This window comes from Myotis lucifugus, unplaced genomic scaffold, assembly GCF_000147115.1.
Source record: "Myotis lucifugus unplaced genomic scaffold, Myoluc2.0 scaffold_85, whole genome shotgun sequence".
NCBI classification, from domain to species: domain Eukaryota; kingdom Metazoa; phylum Chordata; class Mammalia; order Chiroptera; family Vespertilionidae; genus Myotis; species Myotis lucifugus.
In genome coordinates this window covers 1,992,039-2,009,978 of record NW_005871133.1, presented here as the reverse complement: position 1 = coordinate 2,009,978, position 17,940 = coordinate 1,992,039, and the positions used below count along the sequence as shown (strand labels likewise).

The window sequence follows — 17,940 nt, the reverse complement described above, 5'->3', positions numbered from 1 at the left end:
TGACCAGAGGGCTCGCAATGGCCCTTTGGGGCAGCTTCTCTTTCCTTCGTGGGAACCTGCGGTGAAGTAGATTTGGGGAGAGTTAAGGAAGAGGCGAGTGGGAGAGACAGAGGGGTAGTGTGCTTCCTGGCTCCAGTCTCAGGTTCTGGGCCATTTAGGTGTGGGCGGTGAGTTGGGGTAGATTTGTTGTTGGTTTGTTTGTTTCTTGCTTTTGTTTGTTTAATCCTCACCCGACGATATTTTCCCATTGATTTTTTTGGAGAGGGTGGATGAGAGGGTGTGAGAGAGACACATCGATTGGTTGCCTCCTGCATTTGCCCCAACCGGGCCCTGGGGATCGAGCCTGCCACCAAGGTACCTGCCCTTGACCAGAAATCGAACCCTCGACCCTTCGGTCAGAGGGCCGACACTCTAACCACTGAACCAAACCAGCCAGGGCTAGATTTGTTTTTTAGGTTCCTGTCAGAGAAGCAGAGATTGAATCCTGCAAACCCAGCTTACCCTACATAGTTACAGGGGAGGAGAGAGAATGATGCAGAGGGAATTTCCTGCCAGCAGCCGCTGGGTAAACCTCTCTGGGAAATGAGTCCCACTTGTGTGAAAACTGGATGTGCCTTTTGAGAGGGCCAGCACCTTGTAGAAATAACAGAACAGGCATTGTCAGTCTCTGGCCTGACCCTGAGCTTGGAGCCTGCACTGTCCCTGGGGATGCTTGGGACGCTCCAATCCTGCCCCAGACTTTCTCAAGTGACATGTCTTCTGGATTGTCCAGACCCAAGGCACCCACCTCATCTATCCACACCGCTCAGTCCAGGTGATGGCTCTTGGGAAGCGGGAGAAAGGGGCATGAGCATCCTTCTTTCTTCCCTCATCTCCAGAGAAAGCCCTTCCGTGCTGATAGCCTGAAAATGAGAGGAGATCCCCAGCCATCACTATGTTTGGTGAATAACACTGGATGGTGCAATCCCCCAAGAATTTAGCTGGGCCCTTCTCTTCCTTGTGTGTCTCTAGCCATCAAACAGACATTTCATGGTCTTGGAATTCATTCTGTGGAGGGGGAAACAGACACATAATGATTTTAAAGATGGAACAGTGTTTCTTGTTTTACATTTATTTTTTAATTTAAATATTTATTGTTGAAATATTACATATGCCCCCCTCCTCCCCCCATTGACCCCTTCTAGTCTGCCCCGTCCCCTGCCCCAGGCCTTCACCACCCTATTGTCTGTGTCCATGGGTTATGCATATATGCATACACATCCTCGGGTTGATCTCTTCCCACCCACCCCTGCCTTCCCTCTGAGATTCAACAGTCTGGAAAATTACGTTTCAACAGAAGGATGTTCAAGGGCCTGTGGGGACATTGGCGATGGGGGACTGTGGGAAGATGGCATCATCGCCAAAGGGGTGAGGTGGGAGCAGGGTCTTGGAGGAGGAGTGGGTGCGGTGGGCTGCAGAGAAGGCAGGTAGAGAGGCTTGAAGCCGTGTGGGGGTCTCCTCTTCAGGCTCCTAGCAGTGCCTGGCCTGTCCAGGGAACAACTGTATGGACAAACTCGGCTGTATGTTTACAAATACGAAGCTTGCAGAATGGACTAAGTAGGTGACACATAACGAAGTGCAGACATGTGCCTTAAGGGTGGGATTGGATCGAAAGCAGTTTGAAGGCCTGCTGCATGGGGAGGGGAGTGACTCTAGAGCCTGAGGACCAGGGTTGAATCAAATGTGTGGATCTGGCCCAATTTCTTAATATCCTGAGACTCAGTGTTTCCATCTCTAAAATGGGAGTGAGGGGTGATAATTCCTGCCCTCCCCGCAGGAGTCTCAGCGAAATCATGAGAGATGATATACTCCAAAAAGTCTAAGTTCTACGCACATGTTCGTTGTTTTCAGGGCTCCTCACACATTCATGTGCTCTATCAACGGGTTCAGGCCAGGCAGCCCACAGAGGAGCCTAATGCCCTGTGCCCCCTGGGACCTACTTGAAGGGGGCAGGAAGTGCTGGAGGGGGCTGGGACTCCCCCCCCCCCCCGGCACTATACCATCACCTCCTCATCCAGCCCCCACCAGCTCCCTGGGGAAGACTAGGAAGCAGGAGGTGTCCTGCTCTGACTGCGTCGGCTTCATCTGCCAGGGTGGTACCTCAGCCAGCAGTGGGCTGGGCTCCCAGGGCTGACTTCAGCGACCAGCAGGCTCTGCTGCCAGGATGTGGGCTTTGGTTCCTGTTTCTGTTTTGGTTTCGACTTGTGCGGTGGATGTGGCCTGCTTAGGGCGCAGGGAAGGGGACGTGCCCGTACCCAGGGGTGGCTTCGAACTCCCCAGGCACAGGGTCATGGTGGTGCTGGGGTGTCGAACATGCCCCGTTAAAGCCCTTCCTCGAGGGGATAGGTATGTGCCTTGGTGATCTCTTGCCCACCCTCAGGCAGGCAGGGAGCCGGGAGGAGGCTGAGGGGTGGGGCAGGGTTGGAGGCTCCTGTGTGTGGAGGAGCTGGGAGGGACAGAGGCAGAGCCCAGGAGCCCAGTGCCCAGCACAGCCTCTGCCCTTCATTTCTCAGCGCAGGGGAGAGACCCAGGGGTGCACACCGTCTCCACCCATCAGCACAGGTGCACACAATGGATTTCAGGTCCCCAACCCCTGCCCTGTCACTTCTTGCAAGTTGTCAGCTTAGGGAGCAAAGGCCTGAGACACCTCTGCTCATAGGGCCTGGGGTGGGGCAGGGGGAAGGTGACCGTAGGTGTCAGCAGGGGGTAGCCCCACTGTGGCCCACCCTGTTTGGCCATCCAGGGGGGATGGCGCTAGCTGCCCTCTGCTCTCCCCCTCCCCCAGTCATATTATTCTTGTCCGCTTCCGAGTGGCCAGTGCTCCTTCCATAGGCCGTGCCGCACCTGTCCTTGGAGTTGTGCCGATGGTGCTGTCATTTAAGGCAGGGGTCCTCAAACTACGGCCCGCGGGCCACATGCAAATACAAATATTGTATTTGTTCCCGTTTTGTTTTTTTACTTCAAAATAAGATATGTGCAGTGTGCATAGGAATTTGTTCATAGTTTTTTTTTAAGCTATAGTCCGGCCCTCCAACGGTCTGAGGGACAGTGAACTGGCCCCCTGTTTAAAAAGTTTGAGGACCCCTGGTTTAAGGGGTTCTCAGGGAAGCTTCAGCACCTTCATATTAAAACAAAAAACCTGGGAATCTCTATCAAACGGTCTAGTCCTAGGGATCTATTGGAAACGTACATGGCCAGGGACGTTGTCAAGTTAGAGTTACAGCAGCTGTTGTCAGTTGCAGATGTTAATATGAAGGCTTCCACAACAATAATGACAAAATAATAGAATGAGCTAAGTATTAGGGTGGTGGGACTGTGGGTAGAGGGGTTAGCACCTATTTTGATGGTGTGCTTGTTGTTGTAACTCCCTAAATGCTGAAACCAGCATCCGACAGTGCCTACCCTCCATGGGGCTCTTGACCCCCCTTTGGGAACAGACGTACCCACTACAGGGTGAAGGTAAGAAGCTGAAGCTAAGTAAGAATGGAGCTGGATTGTGAGATTATATCCGCTCTCTGATTTACGAGGGAGCACACATTCCCTCGTGGTAAAAGAAGTCCTGAGTCCTGGCCCCACTTGGGATGTGACTTGGGATGGATCCAGGGCTCTTGTTGCTGGATTAACCAGACCCGAGCAGACAGGCCAGCCTGGAGGAGGTGGCCGGTTCCAGGAAAGGGATCAGGCAGTGCGGACAGGACGAGTGTCTAGTGCTGACCCTGGAGCTGGGCCCTTGAGGCTGCTTCTCTGGCTGGCCCGGTGGCTCGGAGCTGGGGAGAGTTTAAGCTAAAGAACATCTTCTCTTTTATTTCCAGGGACACATGGAAGCCACCTGCCCACTAGCCGAGGATCGGCTAAGCCCTGGGACTAATGCTCGCCCACGCTGCTGAGAATGGCACGGTCGCCCAACCAGGCACCAGGACAAAGGTGAACCCAGGACACTCCTGGACAGCGACCCTGATGTCTGTTCTGAGCTGCGCACTGAAGGGTGTGATAAGTGAGTGTGTTACAGGCTCCCCGGGGAGAGCCAGCCCTCGCGGCCTCGGCAGGGTGGAACCAGGTCAGGAAGTCCTGGCCTGAGCCTGCGTCCGTCCCAGGGCCTGCCAGGGCCCCCGTAACCCCTGTCCAGGGCCCCTGTAACCCCTTTCCGGGGCCCCCTTCTGGAATTGTGCATCAAGAAGTAGTCCCAGAGGAGAATAGGGTGGGAATGGGCGGGCAGGGTCCAGCAGTGTCAGGCCATGTCCCTTGCTGGAGTCATGGCCTCTAAAAATGAGGCCAGACTCAGGCGACGTGAGTGGCATGAGACACCCAGCACCCAGGAGACGCATCTTCCCAAACCCTCCTTGTCTGTAGGCTCACGGATGCTTTGAGCCTTGGGCTCCACTTCTGTCAATAGGAACTGTGCCTCCCCTGGGACTTGGACTCTGCCCAGATGCCATGGTCAGTTTCTGTGACTCGGGTAGAGCATCGGGGGCACTGGGAGGTAAGGGATTTGTGGCACCTGAGCTGCCATAAAACTGGCCATCGGGGCGTCTGCTGCTTTTGTCCCATTACCTGTGTCTCCTCTTCAGTCCAGATGAGCTTCGTGTAGGGCGAGAGGCCCCCAACTACAGAGCATCGCCTGTCCTCATGTGGCCTTTCTTCCCAACCTTGGCCTCTGGCTTTTCCTGGATGATGCTTTTAAGTATGACCATTGTCAGCATTTCCAAGCCCCAGAGGCCTGAAGGCTGTTCTGTGTGTGGGACCAGGGACCAGCAGGCAGAGAGCCCCCCTGGAAGGCAGGGCAGGGAGAGGGGGTGCTTTTGCACACCTGACTGGACAAGCGTTCAGGAGCAGCTGGGCTGGTCCATGGGAGCCGGAGCCTTCGGTTCCACAGAGGAGCTTGCAGGAGGGAAGAGAGTAACCAGGTATTTCTCAGCTTTAGGTGGAGCTTGACTCTACTGCCAGCTGAGAGTGTACTCAGGGCTAGAATCTGTGTTCACTGAGTTGGGGCTTGCAAAGTCAGTTTGTGCGAGGAGGGTCTTTCAGGAAGCATGCTCTTGGGTTGCTTTGTGGCCGGCGTGTTGTGAGTGTGCCTGGACCGTGGGAGTGGCGTGGGGGTGGAGAGAGGCCCATGGAGGCCGCTGTGGGAATGCGGTGACTCAGTCAGGAGACCTCTTACCCACATAACACAGACTTCCCCAGAGCAGTCTACATCACCAGCCTTAAAACTGTGGTGCCCTCTGTCCAGTGACCCTACTTCTGGAATTATTCATTAACAGATAGTCCCAGAGAAGAAAGGGGCTGAATTATTTTGTTACAGGCATAAAACAAGATGTTTCTTTGGTGTCGGGGTAACAGTGGAAATGGGAAACAGTTGTTCTCCCTTTGTTGAACATCTGTGTTAAGCAAATTATAATTTTCTACTTGTGGAATATTACACAGCCATTATAGTAATGAGCACATAGGCAACACACTAATTTGGAAAAACAGTGTATGATATAATAAGTGCTAATATCAGGTTACAGAACAAGTACATTCGGGTAACTTGTAAAATAAACTTGTGAGAAAAGATTGCAAAGAGGAAATGATAATGGCTGCTAGTTTGGTGGAATTATGAGAGACTTTTCCTCCTAAGATGCCTGGATTTTCTCTTAAAACAAACTTTAATCTGGATGAATACACAGCCCACCATTAATGGTGACTTTCTCTACGATGTGGGGTGATGGGGGACTTTGCTTTCTAAGTCATTCCTTTCTGTAATGTTTAAATTTCAAATGTGAGCATGTTACATTTGTAATCAGAAAAAAATAAAAAAGATATTTTAAAATGATAGAATTGAAATTTTAAAAAACAGGAGAAAGAGGAGAATAGAAAGGTTAAGCTGGCTAGCTGTTTATATCTGCCCTCATCAGTGTTTAAGGGGCTGTGCCTGCTTGGGCCCATTCATTCATTCATTCATTCATTCTATAGGCAGTAGTGGGTCTTGTTGCCAGGCACTGTCCTAGGCACTGGACAGAGCCCCTATCCTGATGGAACTTTTTCTCTAATTGTGTGTGTGTGTATGGGGCAGGGGGGTAAGACAATGAACAAGTAGCAAAATATCAGAATGTGAGAGTGCTGTGAAGAAAATGAAATGGGGTGATGTGAGTGACAGGGAGGCGATTTTGGATCAGAGATCAGAGGTGTGAGGGGTGACCGTTGACCTGAGACCTAAATGACAACAGGGAGGCAGCCACATGAGGTCTGAAAGAGCCTTGCTGGCCATGCACAGGGTGCCCAGCCTACAGGACCATCCGCGAGTGCCCTTTGTTGCTTGAGCCCTATAGAACCTCTGTGTCAGGGCTGACGGTCCCTCAAGCCCACTTCCCCCTGCGCCTGCCCGCTGGGATTTGCTTAGCATCTGAGACCCTCCCCTGCTTGCTGGCCTGTGTGGAACGGTTGCCCCTGACACTCTGGCTGCTGTTGGTCCAGGCACAGGGCTTCTCTGGCCAGCCTGCGCGTTGGCCACTGCTCCTGGCGGGCAGGGCTGGGCCATCTGAGATTCCCAGCAGTATCGTGGCAGCTGGCAGTTGGGGAGGCTGCAGGTAATGCGTGTCCTGGTAGGGGATCTTTGAATGGCACATGCCTTGAGGCCCTGAGAGGTGGCTGTCCTGGTCCTGAGAGGGTCAGCTTGTGACCCTGGAGGACCTTTGTGCAGATCCTGCCAGACCTTGGCCTCAGAACAGAACATGGCCTCCCACAACAGTCTGAAAGCCTTGGTAGCTCCAACACCCATTCTGAGCTTCACTAATAATCTACCTTAAATCTCATATCCTTCTTGTTTCCTGTTGTCTCTCCATGTACCGTCCAGCTTTCCAGAAGCAGAAACTCGGAAAATGGTAGTGCCCTCAGAGGAGCCTGTAGTCAGCTTCGAGCACTGCAGTATGCTGGGGGTACTAAAGGCTCTGGAGCTGGGCTCGAGTCCCACCTCTGCCTTGTACAGCTGTAAGAACTTAGGCTAATTATTTAGTCTTTCTCTGCCTCAGTTTCCCCATCTGTAAAATGGGCTTGAAGAATATCAGAGTTAATACATGGAAAGTGCTGAGAAGATGCCTGATTATTAATATTACTAGAGGCCTGGTGCACGAAATTCATGCACGGGTAGGGTTCCTAGGCCTGGCCAGCGATCAGGGTCGATTGGGGCCTTCCAGCTGCCAGCCGGGGCCTTCCTTCTGGCTGCTAGCTAGGGCCTCCCTTTCCTGGCTGCCAGCTGCTGGCCACCAGCCGGGGCCAGCCTTCCCTGGCCACCGGCTGGGGCCTTTCTTCATTCCGCACTGCACCTGGTGCCCAGCGCATGTCATAGCGAGTGATAGAACTCCGGTCGAACTCCCATGGGGACACTTTGCATATTAGCCTTTTATATACATAGAAGATTGTGACTGAGAGGTGGAGGGAGGACCATCCCAGGGGACTTTCCTAGGGGATGCCCATAGCAAGAGAGGGTGGAACTCTGGCATCTGGGCCAGCCAGTGACCACAGGTGTTTTTCCCCACTTGCTTCCCTTCTGGTCCGGAAGCAAGCTCCCCCCCCAACTTGATAACCACAGGGGAAGCTCAGGATGCACCCAGATGCCCAGATGCAAGGGCAGCTCATGGATCCCACTCACCTGCAGTACAGGCTCTGTCAGGGGCCTGGGCTCACGGTCACTCAAGCCCCACCCCCACCGTCTTGCCCTCAGGGCTGTGCCCCACCGCATCTCCCCAGAGCATAAAACTGTAGTGATTTGTGTACCTGGGGATGGGGAGTGAAATTTGGGAAGTAGAGGGGGTGAAAGAGGAAGGCTTACTTGGCCTGGCTACATGGAGGGGAAGCCCAGTTTTCTAACAAGGTGCTCCTTTGGACCTTGAGTCACTGTGTGTGGCACCTCAGCTTCCTGGAACAAGATGGGAGTTTTTGGCAAAACCGAGGACAGTCATCTCATCTGGTTTTGCTTCCAGCCTGCCTTGGGCTTTTATGCCTTCTCTTCGCTCCTCTCAACTACTGGCTCTGCTCTCCGGCACCCTGAGGAATGGCTCAGCAGGCCCTGAGAGCAGCGGGAGACAGTCCTCGGGAGCAGGGCTCTGGAGGGAGCCCTCTCCCCTCCCGTCACCCGTCCTTGGAGGAGCCGTGTGCTGCCGGGAAAGTCCTTGAGTCCTGGCCCTTTGCTGGAACGCCGTGTTCCCAGCCCCATTGACCAACAGGTTTGAGGAGTTTCATCGACACTTGTACTTACTCGAGTGCTGTTCCCCCAAATCCCTCTTGTGAGACTGTCCACACTTTTTTCCTGCCTTCAGTCTGGCCCACACTCTCCTCTTTACTCCACCCTAAACGTTCTTGCCCGGGCTGTTCCATTTTTGTGTCCTGGTTCTCAGGATGGTGTGTTTGTCACCAGGAGGAAGCGGCCAGCATCCAGCATGCTCAGTGCGCTGCGGGCTCTTCCGGATCCGTTTCTTCCCAGGGCTCCGATCCCGGGGCCGAGCGAGGAGGTAGGGGAAGGGGCAGGGGCAAAAGGCTCAGGTGGGTGGAGGCCAGGCAGGGATAGGTATCTGTTGGACCTAGCCGAGGGTGGGTGAGCTCAGGGGAAGCAACGGCACCTGTGGTTATTAGACATGGGTTTGGGGAGTGGAGTTCTGAAAATCCCCCCGAGACACTGCCTGCCTCTAACCTTAGTGTCTGTCCCATCCCAGCTGACGACACTATCTTACCTTGAGGTTCCTTGTCTTCACCCCCATCTCCTGGCCCCAGCCAGGACTTCCTGGTTCTCCCATTTATCTTGCATGAACCAGGCGAGTTCTCTGGCACGACACCTCAGATGCGGTCTGGCCTTGCTTAGATATGCTCCCCCTCCACCTACCCCCGTTCTTTCAGGCACAGAAGATCCCAGGAACAGAACCCAGGCCTCTGGCACCCCGTTCTCTCCCTCGTCCTCTCTTCTGTTCAGCGGCTTGCCCTCTCTCTCCCTGTGACAGCTCTCTCTCTCTCTCTTTATTCTTGCTTCTGCTCGTAAGGCTTGGGAGTCCAGCTCTTCCAAGTCGCCTGCTCAGGGGGCCACGGGAGCCTCTGGTTTGTTACTGACCGACCGACCGGGAGCCCATTCTTGGCCGTCCCAAAAGGTGAGACCAATCGGCAAAGCGAGCAGGATTTAAAAATCAGCATCCAGGTGGGAGCCGACTTGAGCGAAGAACGGAGTTGTGTGCTTGGCTGAGTAGGAAGCCCCTTCCCGGATCCTGTGGGATGGAGGAGCCTGGGGTTCAAGTGCAGGTCGGTGGACAGACCCGAGTTCAGAGGCGCGAGTGGGGCGGGAGACAGTGGTCTGTTGGGAGCTCAGGATAAAACGAGGGTGTGAGAAGCTGTGCCCCTTTTCTCCAGCCTGGCCTTCCGAGCGCTGGTCCTGCACCCGCCCCCGCCCCCCCCCCCTCCCCAGTCCGGCGGAATGTGCTCTCCCTGCGGCTGTTTGTGCGGTTGTTTTCACAGGGGTATTTGACTGCCAGGTTGGTGCTCTGGGTGGAGATACAGGCCTGGCCTGCTTGGCAAAGGAGGCTGCCTGGCTGCGAGTGAGGGCCGGGGCCGGATGACCCTGTCTCAGGGGGAAGGGGGCACTGGAAGTAGGAGAAGCTGACCAGCAAGCCTGGCTCTGTGCCAGAAACGATAGCCACCCTTTCTTGAGTGTTGGCTGTATTCTTAGTAGTGTGTTCGCTCATTCATCCACTCAGTAACCCTCAGAGATAGTTCCTCTTATTATCTTCATGTTACCTATAGGGAAACTGAGGCGGGGGGAAGTCATGTAAGATCCTGCAGGTGGAGGGTGTCAGCCAGGAGGCAAACCCAGGCGGGGAGGATGCAGAAGTCCTGCGCTTCACCACCACACCTGATTCAAACCTGAGTCACGGTTTGTTGTCAGGGATGGCTCAGGAGGGAAGAACCTGTGTTAACTTCACGTGCATTCAGGTTTCCTAGGTTCATGTGCCTGGCAGATTTATTGAGCGTTTTCTCCATACACGGCACAAAGATGAGTAATACATATTCATGTAACGATTTTTAAGATAAAATGTATTTTTATAAAAGTTACGCATTTTTGTTGGAAATATTTTTTAGTCTGTACAGAAAACTACAAAGAAGGAAGCAAGGGTCACTTATATCACTCACCATCCAGAGGTGATTGTGGCGAAATTCTTTGTATATTTACACGTGTGTATGCCTTTGCCAAATCAAAATTATATTAACTATTCAATTTTGAATCTGGCTTTTTCTCTTAACATTGTAGGAAACAAACATTCATCAAGCCGCTGCTAGTGCCGGCTCCAGGCGCGTTCTGGCAACGCTGAATGTGAAGTGTCGTCACAGATGCGACCTGCTGCAGAGGGGACAGCAGGGCAGTGGGCAGCTCTGGTGTTGGAGGCGCTTAGGGAAGTCTTCCCGGAGGAGCTGGATCTTGAAGGATTATGATTCACAGGCTGTGGTGGGGGTGGGTGTAGAGGTTGCAGTTGGGAAGGGCACCCCAGGTAGCAAAAACAGCCATGTAAAGACCTGAGACAGAATCTGAGGCAAAGGGGGGGTCACTAAAGACTTTGCCAGCCATCCCCAGGGGTTTGGGCCTTACGGTAAAGATCCACTAATGGTTAAATGGGGATAAACATTGGATTTGCATTTTGGAAAGACTGCTGTTTGTACACACTCTTTCATCGTGTGATGAGTGAATTGGAAAGGAGGCGAGGAGATGATTGGTGTCATCCAGGTGAGAGGTGACAAAGGCTTGAACCAGAGCAGCAGCAATGAGAAAGCGGAATAAAGAGAAGATGGGTTTCAGAGATGTGTAAGAGGTAGAAAGGACAGGCGTTAATAGCTGACTTGGTGCTTTGCCATGTGATTTGTGTCGGCCAACAAGATGTTAGTGGGCATGACTTAACCAGTATTTATTTATTTATTTAATATATTTTTATTGATTTCAGAGAGGAAGGGAGAGGGAAAGACAGGTAGAAACATCAGTGATGAGAGAGAATCGTCGATTGGCTGCCTCTTGCACGCCCCCGACTGGGGATCGAGCCCGCAACCCGGGCATGTGCCCTTGACTGGAATGGAACCTGGGACCCTTCAGTACGCAGGCAGACACTCTATCCACTGAGCCAAATCGGCTAGGGCAGTGGTTCTCAACCTTGGCTGCACATTAGAATCACCTGGGAATCTTTTTAAAATCCGAAATCAGGATTTTAAAAAGATTCCCAGGTGATTCTAATGTGCAGCCAAGGTTGAGAACCACTGGGCTAGGGCCAGTCTTTTTTTTTTTTTTTAATTAGTATCTCTTTTTTAATAGACTGTTTTTTATTTTTTTATTTATTATTTTTTTAAAATATATTTTATTGATTTTTTACAGAGAGGAAGGGAGAGGGATAGAGAGTTAGAAACATCAATGAGAGAGAAACATCGATCAGCCGCCTCCTGCACACCTCCTACTGGGGATGTGCCCGCAACCAAGGTACATGCCCTTGACCGGAGTCGAACCTGGGACCTTTCAGTTCGCAGGCCGACGCTCTATCCACTGAGCCAAACCGGTCAGGGCAATAGACTGTTTTTTAAAGTTAATTTCAGAGAGCGGAAGGGAGAGGAGAGAGAGAGTCATCAATGATGAGAGAGAACCATTGATCGGCTGTCTCCTCCACACGCCCTACTGGGGATTGATCCTGCAACCCGGCCATGTGCCCTGACCGAGAATCAACTGGGTTGTGAGCTCAATTGATTCTATCTTGGATCTTTACATTCCTGGTTCATGGGTTGACGCTCAACCACTGAGCCACATGGGCTGGGCTTAACCAAAGTCTTGAAAAGCGCTGGTGCCATTGGCCTTGTCGCTCCTGTGCCTTTGCCCTTGTCCTGAGAAGAACATACTGGGGGTAGTCCCCTGGGCCCAGGAGGAGGATGAGAAACAAGTGTAAGAGAGTCACCCCAGCCAAACAGGACCGAGCCTCCAGAGGACTCACAGTCTTACGATGGAAGTCTTGAGTCCCAAGATCTGCCAACCCATGGACACGTGAGCTGCAGATTTACATGAGAGTAGATTTAAGCCTCTGAGTTTTGGGATGACTTGTTATGTGATGGTGTCTAAATGATAAGAAATGTCTTTGTCCTTGTGTGTAATGCTTACTGCGTGCCAGGCACTATCTAGGCACGGGAGATACAGTGCTGAACAAGGTCCTTACTCGCAGGGAGCTCACGTGAGAGTGGGGATGTGGCAAAGGGAGCTAGAATGACGCCAGGACTTCCGGCTGCTAACTGGGTGCATGGTGGTACCAGTAATCAGGATGGGTCGTAGGAGGATAACAGGTTTTGGGGAAAAGATAATGAGTTTGATTTAGGAAAGGAACTGGAGGTGCCTATGGGACATTTAAGTGGACTATCCAGGAACGAGTGGGATATGTAGGTGCAGAACACCGGAAAGATGTCTGGCCGGGGACTGCAAGTTATCAACATGATAAAACAAAAAATCAGCTCGGCAGTGTGGGTCAGTGGTTGAACATGGACCCATGAACCAAGAGGTCCCCCATTCGATTCCCGCTCAGGGCACATGCCTGGGTTGTGGGCTCAATCCCCAGTAGGGGGCGTGCAGGAGGCAGCCGATCGGTGATGTTTCTATCTCTCTACCCCTCTCCCTTCCTCTCTCTCTAAAATAAATAAAAACATATTAAAAACAAACAAATAAAAACAAACTGAAAATCAGATGTACCAAAGGGAGACAGAATTAAGTGTTGTGGATATTCAGAGGAAAAAGAGAGGACTTGTGTCTGGGAGGATGAAAAAGATTTTGTTCTAAAGGTAACCTGTAAGCTGGGTTTGTGCTTGTGCAGGTGAGAGGAGAAAGGCACACCAACACCATGGACAGGATTTGCGGAGGCATGGAGGTAAAACAGAGAGCTGGACTGTGAGAGTAAGGCTGAAGAAGTAGATTAGGGTGAGAGCATGGAGAGCCTTGAATGCCAGGCCAAGGATGGTTAGGGCAAGCATGTCAAACTCAAAGGCTAACACGGGCCAAATAAATAAGGTTTAAGTTTATGTGGGCCGCAAAAAAAACAAAAGCTTCAATTTTCATAGAAACGTAGGTTTATTTTGATAAGACATGCTGAATACAAAGGGCTGTAATAAATGAGTGATCGTTAATATAAAATAATAGGACATTTTAAGAAAAATTAATATTTTTTCTTAAACATGAACTTACCAGATACTGAATAACTACACAAATTAATAAGGGTAACCAAATAAACCTATTTTTCTTGTTCTCCGAAAGGGAAATATTTCCTGTTGTGCACACCAAACAAGTCAGTCCAGGACTAATGATGTGGCAATCGATTGCTAAAATATTCGCTGCTAGTATTAGTGGGGAGAAATGGTGTGCCTGTGCATAAGGCGCATAAGGGAAATGAATACAACACGATTATAGTAATCAGTCATTAGCGAACATTGTAGTTCATTATTAATAACTAGAGGCCCAGTGCATGAAAATTCATGCACTGGAGGGGGCGTCCCTCAGCCTGGCCTGTCCCCTCTTCACAGCCTGAGAGCCCTCAGGGGCGGGAGGAGACCCGGCAATCAGGGGAAGGCGACACCCCCATCACACCTCTGCTGCTGCCACTGCCGGCAGCGCAAGCCTCGGGCGGCCCTGGTTACTTGAGCCTCGGGCAGCCCTGGGCAGCTGGGCAGCCAACATCAAGGCTTGCCTGCACCTCGAGCCGGCCCTGGGAGGCTGGGGGGCTGAGGGGACTGGGGGACTCCGGAGGCAGGCGTGCAGAATGGCCAGGCCCGGCCTTGCCTCATGACTGCCGCCCCAGTGGGGCTGAGGGGACTGGACGCCGCCATCTTTGAGGGCATGGCAGTCAATTAGCATTTTCTCTCCTTATTGGCTGTGGGTGCCACCATCTTTAAGGGTGTGACAGTCAGTTAGCATATTCCCTCCTTATTGGCTGTGGGTGCTGCCATCTTTGAGGGCGTGGCAGCAATTAGCATATTCCCTCCTTATTGGCTGTGGGCGCCGCCATCTTTGAGGGCGGGACAGTCAATTAGCATATTCCCTCATTGGCTGTGGGCGCTGACATCTTTGCGGCAGCATGAGGGTCAATTAGCATATTCCCTCTTTATTATATAGGATTATATATAACAGGATATTGTAAAAATTAAGTTACGAAATTGTTATTAAAATGTTTCGTGCATACCACTGTATTGGCTGGGCCACAAAAATATTCATTGTGGGCCGTGTGCGGCCCGTGGGCTGCGTGTTTGACATGCTTGGTGTAGGGTTTCATTAGGAAATAGGGAGCCATTGAAGGTTTTTGAACAGGGGAGTGACACTAGGCACTCATGTCTAGGAGATGGAGAGTAGTTTGTAGTGGGATGCATTTTAAAGTCAAGAGATACAGATGCCAGTCTCAGCTCTTGCATTCACTGGCCCTGGGATATGGGCAAATGACCTCTCTGAGCCCCAACTATCTCTCTTAAAAAACAGGAGTAAAGCCCTGGCTGGTGTGGCTTGGTTGGTTGGAGCGTCATCCTGTACACCAAAAGGTGGTGGGTTCCATTCCTGGTCAGGGCACATACCCAGGTTGTGGGTTCTAGCCCTGGTCCAGGTGCGTATAGGAGGCAACTGATTGATGTTTCTCTCTCACATCAATGCCTCTCTCTCTCTCTCTCTCTCTCTCTCTCTCTCTCTCCTCTCTCTTCCTATCTCTAAAATCAACGAAAAGCATATCTTCCTCCAGTGAGGATTAAAAAAAAAAAGTGGGAGTAAAATTACCTGCCCTTCACATGAATCTTCTTTGGTTGTTGATAATCCTCACCCGAGGATATTTTTTCCCCATTGATTTTTAGAGAGAGGGAAAGACAGAAACATCCATTGGTTGCCTCCTGCATGTGCCCCAACCAGGGCCAGGGACCAAGCCTACAATCAAGGTATGTGCCTTTGACCAGAATCCAACCCTAGACCCGTCAGTCCATGGCTCTATCCACTGAGCCAAACCGGGTAGGGCCACATTAATCTTAATTGTGTAAAAACCAATGACAAAATGTGAATGAAAGTGCTTGGAAGACCATAAAGCAATGCATAAAGGTGTACATTTTGTGACTAGGCTGCTGAAAAATGAGACTGGAGTTCCTAGACAGGTGGGCAGACTGCAGATGTCATCTTGTTAACCTCTGACCCCTCTCCCACCTTGGAGAGGGGGTTGACAGCGATGCCAAGCCTGGTATCCACTGGCAGCTGGCCCTGCTGGGATTCATGATCCCATACTCTGTCTTCCTGTCCTCGATGCAGCCCTGGACTCCCCCATCCCACCGTCCCCATAAACAACACGTGTCATATAGAGAATGCCTGTTTGGGAGAGGCCTGTGCCATGGCTGCGGAAGAGAAGACCGGAAACATTTGCTGCCCTCAAGGAGTACACAGCCTACTTGGATCAAAAGGGCATGTGCCTAAAATAGTAAATAGGGTGGCATTTGATAAAGGGCCAATGAGTGGTCTAGACAGCTGCTGGGGAAGGGTGAGGAGAAAGCAGAGAGGCCTGAGGACTGGACCTTAAGAGAAAGGAGGGGGAGGGGAAGAGAAGTGGAGGGAAGATTCTCTCCTCTGTCAGCTCACTGGTTTCCTTTCACTATTGAAACTAAACACCAAAGCCCTGCTTAAGGGAGCACTTAAGGACAAATGTGACCACAAGGAGCTACCACTTCATATCCATTAGGATGGCCATCCTCAGAAAACCAGAAAATAACAAGTGCTGGCAAGGATATAGAGAAACTGGAACCCTGGTGCGTGGCTGGTGAGAATGTAAAAACGGTACAGCCGCTGTGGAAAACAGCAAGGCCATCTTCAAAAAAATAAAAATAGAATTACCAGGTGATCCGGCCATTCCACTTCTGAGTATATCCCCAAAAGAGTTGGAAGCAGGGACTCGAGCAGCATTATTCACAATAGCCAAAAGGTAGGAGCAACCCGTTAATGGATAAATGAATAAACAAAATGTGATATATCTAGATAGATGGATCACAATGCAGCCTTAAAAAGGGAAAGAAATTCTGACACATGCTATCATATGGATAAACCTTGAAGACACTCTGCTAAGTGAAATAAGTCAGACACAAAAGGACAGATATTACATGATTCCATTTAAATGAGGTGCCTAGAGTAGTCTAATTTATAGAGACAGAGAGTGGACTGGTGGTTGCCATGGGCTGGGGAGGGGATGAGAATTCGTGTTTAATGGATGTGGAGTTTCAGTTGGGGATGTTGAAAAGGTCCTGGAGAAAGATGGCAGTGGTGGTTGCACAACAGTGTACTTAATTGTACACTTAAAAATTACTAAAATGGTAAATGTTGTTATATACACGTTAGCACACATGCATGAAAGACGAATATGATGGCTTGCTTAGAAAGATCTCAGAAACATGAGGAAAAGTGAGGGAAGAGATGGGGACCTCAGGGGGCCTGGTGAGAAACCAGCTCGTAGCCTGGAAATGGGGGTGATTGATGGACCAGGCCAGCTGACTCTCTCACTGACCACATCCAAAAAAGCTAGTCTAGGAAGGGTAGCAGACACCTTCCTTCAAGAAGCATTTGAGTAGAGTTACTCAGAGGAAGCCAGTGAGGTAGTTTGCTTTCTTCATTTCTCATGCCCACGGCTCAGGTAAGGAACATGGGATAAAGTAATGACCATGGAATAAGGTCGAGATCATGGTTGGTAACCAAAGAGAAAGGCAGAGGCAGGTTTGAAATCCACTCGGCCTTGGTTGCGTCAGAGACCTGGACTGGATGGTGGGAAGGCAGCAGGAGAGGCTCAGCCCTCCCTGCCTCCCTCCGTCCTTCCCCCTCTCACCTGTCTCCTCTGTGTCCCAGCAGCTGGCTCCGGTGGGCACCATGGCTTCTGTGGAGCCCTTGACGGCGCTGTCCCGCTGGTACCTGTACGCCATCCACGGCTACTTCTGCGAGGTGATGTTCACGGCGGCCTGGGAGTTCGTGGTGAACTTTAACTGGAAGTTCCCGGGGGTCACGAGCGTGTGGGCGCTCTTCATCTACGGCACCTCCATCCTGATCGTGGAGCGCATGTACCTGCGCCTGCGGGCCCGCTGCCCGCTGCTGGTGCGCTGCCTCATCTACACGCTCTGGACCTACCTGTGGGAGTTCACCACCGGCTTCATCCTGCGCCAGTTCAACGCCTGCCCCTGGGACTACTCCCAGTTCGACTTTGACTTCATGGGCCTCATCACCCTGGAGTACGCCGTGCCCTGGTTCTGCGGGGCCCTCATCATGGAGCAGTTCATCATCCGGAACACCCTCCGCCTGCGCTTCGACAAGGACGCTGAGCCGGGGGAGCCCGGAGGCCCCCTCGCCCTGGCCAACGGCCACATCAAAACTAACTGAGTGGGGGACGCGTGGGGGAAGGGCTGGGGTCTCTCATGGACCCTGTGGAGAAAAGTACGAAGCTGGTGGAGTTGCCCCTTCTGTACAGCACAAGCCCTGCCTCACCCTGGCCTCAGCCCTGCCGGGCCACACAGCCCCAGCCTCAGCCCTGCGGGGTGCACACAGCCCCAGCCTCAGCCCTGCGGGGTGCACACAGCCCCAGCCTCAGCCCTATAGGGCGCATACAACCCCAGCCCAGCCTCAGCCCTGTGGGGTGCACACAGCCCCAGCCCAGCCTCAGCCCTGTGGGCCCCACGCAGCCCCCATCCCTCCACTGTGGGCTGGTGTTGGGGGCGGGCTGTCGAGGCAGCAAAGGGACTTGGGGGTTGGCCCGTGGATCTCACCCCAGCTCAGAGGCTTCACAGGGACTAGACTGCGCGGGTGACTTTGGAAGCAGCAGGCCCTGCCCTGGCTACGGGACTCTGAGAATGGGCAAAAGGCGAGAGGCAGGTCTGAGAGGCTTAGGCTGCTGC

At 52.0% G+C, this 17,940-nt stretch overlaps 1 protein-coding gene across 9 annotated transcripts in view; it reads left to right on the top strand.

Moving 5' to 3' along the window:
- TMEM229B (transmembrane protein 229B) overlaps window positions 1-17,934 on the top strand; it is a 40,485-nt gene extending 22,551 nt beyond the window's left edge. For 5 of the 9 annotated variants that reach the window (XM_023755834.1, XM_023755836.1, XM_023755839.1 and 2 more), the window contains exons 2-3: window positions 3,852-3,963; window positions 16,904-17,934. In XM_023755834.1, the coding sequence (XP_023611602.1) occupies window positions 3,907-3,963; window positions 16,904-17,428 (582 nt within the window). In that variant the 5' untranslated portion in view covers window positions 3,852-3,906 and the 3' untranslated portion in view covers window positions 17,429-17,934. Of the gene's footprint in view, window positions 1-2,274; window positions 2,386-3,851; window positions 4,034-16,903 lie in introns of those variants that run through there. The other 4 variants (XM_023755842.1, XM_023755843.1, XM_023755835.1 and 1 more) reach the window with 4 other exon arrangements.
- The last annotated feature ends 6 nt before the right edge of the window (window positions 17,935-17,940 follow it).